At 41.1% G+C, this 12,328-nt stretch overlaps 1 protein-coding gene across 8 annotated transcripts in view; it reads right to left on the reverse strand.

Moving 5' to 3' along the window:
- LOC122548968 (transmembrane protein 241-like) overlaps positions 1 to 12,328 on the reverse strand; it is a 120,776-nt gene that overhangs the window by 19,350 nt on the left and 89,098 nt on the right. For 2 of the 8 annotated variants that reach the window (XM_043688004.1, XM_043688005.1), the window contains exon 14: positions 6,584 to 6,648. The exons of 3 other annotated variants lie outside the window; for them this stretch is intronic. In XM_043688004.1, the coding sequence (XP_043543939.1) occupies positions 6,584 to 6,648 (65 nt within the window). Of the gene's footprint in view, positions 1 to 6,583; positions 6,649 to 8,482; positions 8,577 to 10,068; positions 10,079 to 12,328 lie in introns of those variants that run through there. 3 more of the 8 variants (XM_043688011.1, XM_043688008.1, XM_043688009.1) reach the window with 3 other exon arrangements.

Raw genomic sequence — 12,328 nt, forward strand, 5'->3', positions numbered from 1 at the left:
CACTAAACCAAATTTGGCGGCTAAAATCTACCCTGCTCCTGGAATGATCTGGTAAATCTGCACATTCATGACCTTCCAAAAGGTTATTTTGTTTATTATTTTATAGCTATTTTATTAGACTAAGATTGTTACTTATTTTATTCTATTCATTTGTTTTTAATGTAAAGACTGTTCTGCTGTTCTCCTTCTGCTATGCCCAGTCCCACAGTCCCTTGCTGTTTTGCCCCAATTGGAACCTGTGGGTTTCTGCAGAGCCCCCAGTGGCGTGGCTATGCTCTGATCAGTTGCTAGATTCCGCACAGTTAAAGTCATGTTGCAACACTGATAACATTTTGACATTCAGCTCCTGCTTGTTTGAGGTCAATCCTCCAATCCTGACAGTAAACTGATCCAGGGAGGGAGCTTGTCAGTAATGTGGTGCCCTTATTTTGAATCCCCAGCCCCTCCCCCTTCCTCCTCCCTCCCCCACCCATCCCAACGGCCTGAGTTAAGGAAAAGAAAACATTGCCAGTCTCATGGCTGGCTTCCACTGATTCACCTCAGCTGCCTGTGTCCTGCTCACCTTTGGTCCCTCTGTTGAGCAGTGTTTTCCGTGAGATCATTATTCACAATCATTGTTACAGTGAGCAAAATGAAGCATTAACTCCACACACACTGCACTCTGCTGTTTTTCACTCTAATATCCTTCTTAATGACAATCGTGCAGTTAGGCATTTGAGCAATCTTCGTAAATATTTAATGATCACTTATTTCATTTTTCTTTGCAAACGTGTTTCAACACAACAGGGCAGGGTCTTCTCTTCAGTAATGAAGTTTATATCACAAAACATTATTGTTCTGAAGCAGCAAGCAATTAAGTACATTCCAAGGTAACTCAAAGTCAATTAAAATTTCAAAATGGATTGACAAAAGGCACAGAAGAGTTCTACAGTCAGAGACTGATACGAACAATTCCCGTAATCTGTGGTTGGGGATGAGCAGCTGCTGTCTGCTTAATATGTAAAGTCTGAGACCTGGCTTCTGACAGAGACAGGAGGATATTAAGATGATGGTATCGCATTGCTGACAGGTTCTCCCCCACTCCCAAGTAGTTTTACTGTCAGGATTGTTGGGGATTGACCTCAACCAAGGAGGGCCCTAATTTAAAATCATGTTGCATCACATTGTTTAACTCGAAGGATCAGGAGACCTGCAAAGTGCTAAATCCTGTGGCAAAATCTGGCAGCAGACCAGAGCAGACTAGGCAAGTTGTTTTCTCATTTCTGACCCAACAAAAGAAAGCTTGAGCTTCTCTCTTCCTGAGCTTTACCCTTTCTTCCTCCTGCCTTGACTGTCCAACTCCACCACCCTCCCATCTCACTGATCTTGTTTAAGAGCCTTCTCTCGGGAACACATCACTAGCTACCTCCAGTCTAACTTCAGGCTCTTACTAATTATCTGGTGGCCTGTATGCAGTGTCTGTGACCTTCCTGTGTTATGGAGCTGAATTAACCAAATCCAAACTTCGATTGAATAGATCCATTTTGGGGGCTAATTTCTACACTCAAAAAGGTAAGAAAATTCAGTGGAAAATAAACTCCTCGGAAATGTCAGCCCTAAATGTCTTCAGGTCAGATACTCTCTGATCAGTTCACAGTAACCTCCTTCAATACAGGGATCCTAGAAAGTTCCCCAAATCCCAACTCAAAACATCCTTTAATTCCCATGTAGACTGCTCACTTTAGCAAAACCATGATAGTTTTGAACAAATATCCTAAAAACTATGAGAAATACATTGGCAATGACTCAACCTGATTTTGCATTAGTTTGGGTCCAACTCAAATTGAGCTTGCACAGGTGAAACAATGGCATGCAAGTCGTTCTGCTATAATGCGCATTTAGTCAACACTAATTCACTGTAATGCGACTGATGAATTGGGGACGCTGGTTCTAAAGCGTGTACTTCTAAAACGTGTGTTGGCTCCTACACAATGACAGAACCAACACTTTAAGCATCGTTTCTAAAGTGCAATTTTTCTGTAATGTGGGGTTGCACCAGAATGCAACTATTGTCTTGTAGACGAACTAACTACACGGGCTCAGGGTGACCCAGCCCCATTTGTTTTTAAATCACTTTCTCAAGCAATCCTCCTTCACACATTAATCTTTCTCAAGAGTTAGCAAAATTTCTTCAACCAACTTTGCAGATACGTCGTTCTCTGTTCACACTGAACTACTTGACTCAGTTAGAAATTGTTCTTGGTGGCAGGAAAACAGGGGGTGCATTGGGAGTGGGTGTTATTAAACAGTATTACATCTATGCTTCACTTTATATCCCAGTCTTACAGCTGCAATAGAGCCAAATGTTTCAGCCGTTACTGCTATCATCCAAGCAAGGTTTCTACTCCTCTGCTTCAGTTGAGAAGCATCCCCAGCTTCTTATTCTAATTTTATATCCTCCAGCAGGAACTTGTCATTATGGATGCTGAATTCTTTTATATAAAAAAAAACAGGTTGGACGAAATCCTATCTTTACTAAAGCAGGCAATGTTAAACCGATTAGAGACAAACAAACTGGTACTCCCACACTTTCACAGGTGCACGTTGTTCCCCACAAGTTGAGTATGGATACAGCCATAGTCCATACTGTCACACTCCTGAGCAGAGTGCAGCAAGATTAGTGTATAGAGCTGCTTCAGGGTTGGGTCATACGAACGGGGGGAGGCCATTCAGCCCCTCAAGCCTGTTCTGTCTTTCAATGAGATCATGGCTGATCTGCCATTTAAATCCAAATACCTGCCTAACTGAACTCTCTGCATAGACATTTTTAGCTTTCAAACAATCAATCTCAATTTTTTTGATTTAGCATCAATCGCCATTTGCAGAAAATAATTCCAAACTCATGCCATCATTTACGTGAAGCTGTTTTTTTCCCCCCAGTTTTACTCTTGAAACCTTTAGGCTGTAACTTTATGATCAGGCCCATTAATATTTTACTCACCAACCGACAGAAATAGATTTTCACCAACCATCCAATCCATTCCCCCTAATGTCTTGAGAACTTCAAATAAAACACCCAAGAAATATCTAAGTTCCCTGAATATAATTTTAGTTAATGTAATCTCCCCATATAATTTAGTTACTGAATTTCACATATCACTCTGCTAAACCTACACTCCCTCCCTCCACTTTAATGTATGGTATCCAGAATCACAGATCTTTGCAGGGGTGACCAACCAAGACCTTGTATGGCTGGACCTTGACCTCTTATATTCTAGTCCTCGAGATATTAGGCATATTGTTCAGTCTGTACCTGCTCATGATACCTTAAGCAGGCTGTGTACCTGTAACTTCCAAATCTCTGTGGGATCTCCTTTTTTTGAGTATTCACAATTCGTAGAGTCATAGAGATGTACAGCATGGAAACAGACCCTTCGGTCCAACCCGTCCATGCCGACCAGATATCCCAACCCAATCTAGTCCCACCTCCCAGCACCCGGCTCATATCCCTCCAAACCCTTCCAATTTATATACCCATCCAAATGCCTCTTAAATGTTGCAATTGCACCAGCCTCCACCACTTACCCCGGCAGCTCATTCCATACACGTACCACTCTCTGTGTGAAAAAGTTGCCCCTTAGGTCTCTTTTATATCTTTCCCCTCTCACCCTAAACCTATGGCCTCTAGTTCTGGATTCCCTGACCCCAGGGAAAAGACTTTGCCTATTTACCCTGTCCATGCCCCTCAATTTCATAAACCTCTATAAGGTCACCCCTTCAGCCTCCAATGCTCCAGGGAAAACAGCCCCAGCCTGTTCAGCCTCTCCCTATAGCTCAAATCTTCCAACCCTGGCAACATCCTTGTAAATCTTTTCTGAACCCTTTCAAGTTTCACAACATCTTTCCGATAGGAAGGACCAGAATTGCATGCAATATTCCAACAGTGGCCTAACCAATGTCCTCCCAACTGCAGCATGTTCTCCCAACTCCTGTACTCAATACTCTGACCAATAAAGGAAAGCATACCAAATGCCTTCAGAAGGTATCGTGCTCTATCTTTTTAGGTTTATCTTTATATCCAAACTTTGCATTAAAATCCATTTGCCATAGCTTTGCCCATTCACATCCTCTATCAACATCAACATCAGAAGTGTAAATGGGAAGTTATAATGTTGCCTTTACTTGTGGCATGGACAAATTTGGATATGTGACTTTCTGTTCCTGCATCTAAATTACCAAGTGAACAGCTGGACCAAAACACAGATCATGTGGGACATTATCACTCACACTTATCCATAACCCCTACTCTCAGTCTCCTTCTTCTCAGGCAATTTATTTACCCAGGTCATCAATTCCACAAGCTTCAACATTAGATTGCAATCTCTTATGAGGGACTCTATTAACTGCCTTCTGGATGTCCTTATAAATAACATACACAGATATTCTCCTGTCACCGCTTCAAAAAATTCAAATCAGATTCATCTGGCATGACCTATTCTTTACAAATCCGTATGGACTCTCCCTGATCAGCTGAAAAGCTTCAGTCATCCTTTACTTAATTATAGATTCCAGCCATTTCCCAAGAACAGATGTTAAACTAACTAGTCTATAATTCCCTGGTTTCCTTCTCCCACATTTCTTAAATAAACATCCCCTATAGTGGGAATGCTTTAAAACATAATTTGAAGTCTCACTATCAAGCTGAGTGTTGATCAGAGATCAGTCATTCATTTCAGTTTGCATCACCAATTCCTGCTTTGGGAGCTGGGTTCAGCGTAATTTATAACACTGCTAGCTTTTAATCACAAAGGAACTTTAAATCTCAGTCCATCTTCATTATTACTGATGGCTGACTTTGCACATGTTTGAACGTGTTCTTACATGACAAATGGTTTATCAGTGTTTGGGGTCAAGCGAATATTATCGCATCCCATACCAGCTTACAAGCTCAGTTTCTAAAGAGGATGACAGGGAGGGGGGAAAAGACAGCAGAGGGGAGGAGAAAGGAGAAGAGCAGGACAGGAGGGCAGATTGGAAGGAGTGAGAGGAGAGTAGGAAGCGGAAGGGGAAAACTGGAGGGAGAGAGCAAAGGTAAGTGCGTACTGGGGCTGGGGTGGCGTAAAAAGCAGATAAATTGGAGACGGAAGAGAAATATAGGCAATGGTAGGAATAAAAAAAAAGTAGGCTATCAGAAAAGGAAAAACCAGATCCTTTGAGAGGCTGCTCCAGCAATAAATATATACATGAATGGTCCACACCATCCCATTCACATTGGTGGGTGTAAGAGGAGGTAGGGAGGTAGAGAAGAGGAGTAGATGTGGCAAAATATATTTTGTGGGGGTAGGGGTGGTGAGGAGCACACCCTGGCAGATGGCCACACAGATACCATTTCCTTTTGAGAGATATACTGAATTGGATTCTATTCTTCTTTCAGGCTCTTACAGAATATAACAACTTGTGCAAAAACAGAATCTTCTCATCATTCCCCTGGGTTTTTCACCAATTATCTCAAAACTGTGTTCAAGTTAACGACTCTCATGCCAATAGAAACATTTTCTCCTTATCAAAATTTTGAACGCCTCCATTAAATCTCCCCTTAACCTTTCTTGCTATAAGTCAAATCATCCGAGCCTTTCCAGTTTCCCACCATAACTGAAGTCCTTTGTTCCTGCCCTATTCTGGCAAATCTCTGCAACCTCTCCATGGCCATGAATCTCTGTGTGAGCTGGAGTCAGAGGGTGTAGATTACTACATCACAACAGACAAGAAGAAATTAAAACAGCAAAAGTTGGAAAAACTCAGAATGCCAAGCAATATCTGTGGGGAGAGAAACAGTGTTAATGTTTCAGATCAACAATCTTTCAACAAGGCTGGAAAGCACTTAGACATTTAAACAGGTAATTAATTAAGTACAGAGACAGGGAAGGAAGAGTCCCTGGGGGTTGGTGGTGTAAAAGACTCAGGGAAAATGTCTGAACAAAGTGGAAGCCTAGACAATTTGAATGATAAAATGGGTGATAAAATGGGTGATGGCAATGCAAGTGAGCTGGTAAAGGTAAAAAGTAAAGAAAGGTGTAACACAAATAGAATTCAATTAAATGTTGGATTTTCTGTATTTAAATTGCCATTACAATTTATTTTCTACATTCATAATAGAAATTGCCCATGATCTGTACTTTGCCGTCTAGCAGGAAGTCGTAATTATACTGCTACAAGTTGGACCATCAGATTCTCCTGTCTATGGACCAAACAAATTTAATAAAGAAGAAAAGAACAACAAGAAGTACATATAGTTGAGAGATTTTTGTCGGATAATGGATCCTTTAAGCCCTTCTTGAACATTCAATGCAGTTCGTGCAAATACGTCCCACCACTGGAATACCATACCATTTGTTTGATGGGCATCTATTGCCTAGTGGCCTCCTGAGTGGCAAGATGCTGTTGCGCAGCTTTATGATAACAGCATGTATAATTTAAGAAAAAATAATGTTTAAAAATGGTGGGCATTGCAATTTTTTCCAGTGTAAAAAGAAAAACAGAATCAGCACTGTGCCACAATCACACTTGTCTGAATATGTACTTTGGTAATGAAGTGTTTACTCACCAGCAACTTGTAGTTACACTCAAAAGAGTCTCAAAGACAACCAATGATAAACACGCAGTCAAAACCTAAACACACAAAAATACATACATTTACATATTTACAGTTTTCTCTTCTTCCATCCAACTCTTTTTCTATCTGACCTGAAAAAGTGATCTGTGCAGAATGAAGATTCAAACTGGCGAAGAATAACTGGTGAACTATAATAAAGGGGACTTTCAATTCTTGGAACACCCCAACCTACGTCTATTCCCATCCAATGGCCCAGACGAGAACTGACAAATTTCACAATGACTGCCTAGAGCCTGTAAATCACAGAGATATAACGTTACTTCAGTTCCCAAGTAACATAGATCACTCTAATTGATAGAAACTAATGCACTAAGTTATTTCATTATCCTTAATATTTATTAAGTTTGGAAAACTAGGATGGTAGATATAAGGAATATTAACATTCCTCATCAAAATATTTATTATTCATACCGCACTACCTGAGGTTACCATGAAGAACTCTTCTTTTCAAACCTTCCCCCCTCTTCCCCCATTTTGCCTGAAACGTGGTGGCCCTCAGGTTAAACCACCACCAGTTACCTCTGACTCTGATGAGAAGCAGCCCTATGGGTCCTGTAGAATTATGGCAATTTTACTTTAATTTAATATACCAGGAGCAAATAGAGCAATCAAAAATATGGAAAATAGTCCAAATGTAGAAGGCACAAGTGAATAATCCATTTGGATATAAAATATCTTTCTTATGGGACAAATAACAAATTAGATTACCAGACCATCTGTCTATAGAGTAAACAAAAATCAGCTACTATACAGTCAAGAACTTTCAGTACTCTTATTTACATTATTTTGCTCGTAAAGCTTTATTCACACCACAAAACAACAAAATGACAGACTTAAATTTGTATTCTGAGCAAATTGCAATAACCACTTCTCTGCACCCAGAACGTGGAAATTGAATAAAGCAAGCAGCTCCTGGATCAATCTCTCTCTTCACAGATGATTTTAGGAAGCATGTACTCATTGGTTGCAGGTTGCTTAGTCAGGGCTATCAGTGAGTGACGGACATTTCCACAGAATGGGCAAGTGAAGGCTGTAGTTGCTGTTGTGAACAATTGGATCTGTCCTTCCTTAATGTGCTGGCTCTTTGCTCAGTCTCTGTAGCATTCTTAATGTAGCATCCAAAGGCATGATCCCTGATCTGAGCTGTTCACTGGCGATGGTCGATGTGGTACACAGAGAGGGACTCCTTGAAACGCTTGCATGGTGCTCTTCTGTTTAGAGTGGTCAGTTCACTGTATGGCACGATCTTGGACAGCTGTCATTCATCTATTCAACATGAGCCACCCAATACAATTAACGTTGCAGGAGGATGGCCTTGGTGTCAGTGACATTAGCTGTTTCCAAGACTTCAAAATGATTGTGATGTGGTCTTGCCAGTTGATACTGCAGAGCTAACACTGATAGAAGTGCACTTGAAAGCAACACGATGACAATGTAGGACCCGAGACTTGGCACAAGCTGGATGGAGAAGAGGTGAGGACAACAGCTTTGTAGATTTTGAGTCTGGTCTATGTTCTCAGGATGTGGTTGCTCCCTATTTGTTTCTAGTGTCTGCAGAATACGCTATTTCCTTTAGAAAACCTATTATCCACTTCATCTTGTTTGATGCCATCGTTGAAAAAGATGTTCTTCTGCGTGGTATTGAGGACAATGCTGAATGGCTTATATTCTTTGTGGACTACAGGCTGATGCAGGTCTTCACTTTTCAAGCTAATTTTTAATCTGAAGAGTTTGCACCTCAGAAACGTGTTGTTATACATTGCAGGTCTGGCAAGTGTGGGGCAACAGCATGGAGTCCTCAGTGAAAATAAGTTCATCGGTAAGTTTTTGCTGTGTTTTTGGTGTTGTCATTGCCTCAACATAAAAGTGGCATCATAGCTCCAAAAATGCTGGTGCTGAGTTTGACACTGAAAGTTTCCAAGTACTGCATTAGTGAGAGACAAAATTACTCTTTCCTCCTGCTACAATTAGATTTATTATGAATTAGCATCCTCAACTTTCTTCACAGGGAGTTGTACGTCATCGAGAAATAACTCTGCTAACAAAATAATATTCTTCACAGACAATTTAGACCAGATAGACAAATGGGAATAATGCCACCTGCAGTTGTGGGTCTATCTACACCAAAGTCATACGGCAGCACGATCACGTGATAGGTCCTTCCACATCTATAATAGTTTCTATTCTGAGAAGATCACTAATGACCTTGTACTGTGTTGATGTTCTTCCAGGGCACTGGAGATGCCAAACAGCATGTGCAACCAACTATCTGGGTTTGAACACTAGGTCTCAACTGACATTTGAATTCAGCTGGACTTCCAAGGGCTGAATTTTCCCTACAGGCTTCTAGAACTCACTTGTTTAGAGACAAAAATAAACTGCAGATACTAGAATCCAAAGTAGACAGACAGGAGGCTGGAAGAACACAGCAAGGCAGGCAGCATCAGTTGGTGAAGTCAACGTTTCAGGTGTAAACTTTCTTCAGGACCCACCCCTCCTCCCTGCCACCTACCGGATTAATTCCTCCCACTGACTAACCCGGTCATACCCTCTACCTGTCTTCCCCACTTCCTCACCCTGCTCCTGCCACTCCCATTATCTGCAGCACCCCCTACACCTACCCACAGTTCTGAAGAAGGGATATACCTGAAACGTTGACTTCTGAAACCCGCTGTCAGGCTCAGAGGGCCAAACTGTGGAACACAACCATTGTCCCTCGACAGAAAATTAATGGACAGAGGACAAACTCTTTATCCAATAAAGGACAACAAGCTCTCAAAGCTGGAGGCCACTCAGCCTGAAAAGGGTAGCAAACTCCAATGGAAGAAATGTGAGGGGCAGGACAGCTCAAAACAGAGGCACGCTCTTACTCCCCAATATTTAAATTGCAGCTAGGGCACATTAGGGGAAGTAGGGGTGGGTTCATCGGTGAATCCCATCAATGGGACATCCCCACAGCTGCCCACTGCCTCCAGATAGGCAGGACCTTGATGTCGATCCAGATCACAAGGCAAGGAGACTGTATCAAAACAATGAAACCAGCTTCTGTGGTAGCCTGGAATCTCACTGGCAGATCCCAATTGGCCTCTTTTAACTGGCATTAAGGAGCTTTTAAATTACTTTAACAACCACCAACACATGCAGGCAAATAACTTGGCCACTCGCAAAATGCTAACAAATGGGTAATTCGGTCTGAAGCGTGCAAACTGGCTTCCTGCTTCCACTTAGCAAAAAGCTGACAAGTTTCCCTCCCTGCCACTGGGGGATGCAATCAGTGGCAGGAACACATTGAGGAGCCATACCTAGAGCAGGAAAATTCCACCTGCTAATTCCAAAGCATCAAAGCAGCTAGAAGCTTTAATGGGACAGTTGGACCTTAAAACAAAAACAGAAATTGCTGGAAAGGCTCAGCAGGTCGGGCAGCATCTGTGGAGAGAAATCAGAGTTAACGTTTCAGATTCAGTGACCCTTCCTCAGAATGGATTTGATCTGCTCAATGGCCATTTCTTATAATTGATTTTGCGTATGCAGAGTCATATTTAATGCTATGAATAATATACAAATTTCTCTCGTGAGTCTTCACAATCATTGGTTAACAGATGCCGCAAACAAATCAGTTAAATAATTCTAAGGATAAAATCAAGATTAGTTTAATGATACTATGACTGCCTTTGTGGTTTGGTGCAGAGATGTCCAGGGCAGTGTGAGCACTCATCAGTTTGTTATTATGGAATGTGGGCTTTCAGTGTTTACTCTCTGAAGTCTCATTTCATTATTGTGGTGTTTGCGTTCAAAAAGCATATTCTTTGAAATTCTCTTCAATTGGATTTTCAAAGGAAGTGTATTTCTGGCATTTAGACAATGATATAATCTGTACAAAATGTATTGGAACAAAACATTTTACAAATGAGACACATAGCAAATAAAAAGATCGATTACTAATGACTGTAAAAGGTAACTAACAAAGCATGGTTATACGAGAAAACTATGGTAATAAAGGTCCTGGTAGCATATTAAATAGACTTGGTAGAACAAAATAGGCCACAAGTCTTCCCAAGGGACTCATGCCAAGGCTTCAGCTTTTCACATGAACATCACTGAAGGGATAGAGTATCATACATCAAAGTTAGTAGATGGTACTAAAAGGGGAGGCACAATAACCAATGCAGATGGAGCAGAACTTTAAAAAAACAACCAACAGATTCAGTAGTTGGCAAATGGAGCTCAGTGTGAGGAAATGTGCAGGCATCTACATTGATTTCAGATGTCGGTGTACATAAATCACTAAAACTAGTGGCTGGCTACAAAGCAAATATCAAAAAAGACTAATAGAATATTTGCATTTATCTCAATAGGCCTGAAATACAGAGGAGAGGAAGTGATGTTTCGGTTTGACAGGAAGTCTGAGCTCAGCTGGGAGTATTGCCTTTAGTCCTGGGTGCTGCATCTCAGAACAGGTACAATTGCCTTGGAGAGAGTGCAGTGCAGATTCAACAGAATGAGTGACCAGGTTATAATGACTGCAAGGCCTCAAATAGGAGTGCAGGTTTCATAAACTTGACATTTATTGCTTTGAGCATTATACATCAGGAATGGTGCCTATAAAGAAAATGATTCACTCAGGTAGCAAGTATGAAAGTATTTCCTCTTCCATGAGGAGACAGAAACTTCTAACTAGAGCTTGGCCATTCAGTGCTTCAGAAGTGTTTTGTCAGGTAAGGGTTTCAACTGGTGAGGTGGATAAATGACAATATTTCAACTATTCTGACTGAATGATGGAACAGGTAAGGGGCCGAATGGCTTATTTGAGTATCTACACATTAGAATTGAAACTATCTCCAAAACGCTAACCAACATTGCACTGTCCTCTTAACAGATTCTTTGCTGCTTTAAATGACCAGTTGATCTGTAATTAATCTTCCAATTTGCAATTCTGAAATCTAATATGCAATATCATTATCCACTAAACACCAAATTTTGTAATAATTATCTCTAATAGAAGAGAATCTAACCAGTTCTCCTTGCATGCTGGGTGATCCCACAACAGATCAGGTCAAAACTTTACAGTCCTACCACACTGAGTCATGTATGTCGGGAGTGGAGGACGTGGAGCCATATACATCCCTACTTCCAGAGATCAGAGAGACCTACAAGGCAGTGCAAGAGATGAGGTTGAAGCATTTGCAAACTTCTTTAAATCAGCAGCACTGGTCTCTCTCAGCCTCATTCTGAACTCCCTAATTTCAAAGATGCTTCACCCCAAATTCAATTCACTCAAAAAGTATTAAAAACTGCAAAGACACCAGATACAATAACTTTCCAGCTTTCAAGAACTTGCAATAGCATAATTAGCTCATTGATGCTTTGTTCAGATCCCATCAGGGCCATAACTCCTGGCTCAATTATAGTCTTGGTCCAAAAATGCACAAAAGACACTTTTTAGGATGACTGCATTTGACAGTGTGTGGTAAGAAAGAGTGCCAAGGCCATTGTCTTTGCTCGTGAACATTTTCACCAATACCCACTTGAAAGGGACAAAGTGACAGGCGAGTCCAACACAAACTGCTTCAAAGTGTCTTCCTCAACTTTTACTAGGCATCTGCAAAGAATGTTACTTCAGTTATGGAGATGTCATCTGAATGTGACACATAAGAAAGGGGAGCAGATGCATATTAC

The sequence above is a fragment of the Chiloscyllium plagiosum genome, chromosome 4, assembly GCF_004010195.1.
Source record: "Chiloscyllium plagiosum isolate BGI_BamShark_2017 chromosome 4, ASM401019v2, whole genome shotgun sequence".
Classification (NCBI taxonomy): Eukaryota; Metazoa; Chordata; class Chondrichthyes; order Orectolobiformes; family Hemiscylliidae; genus Chiloscyllium; species Chiloscyllium plagiosum.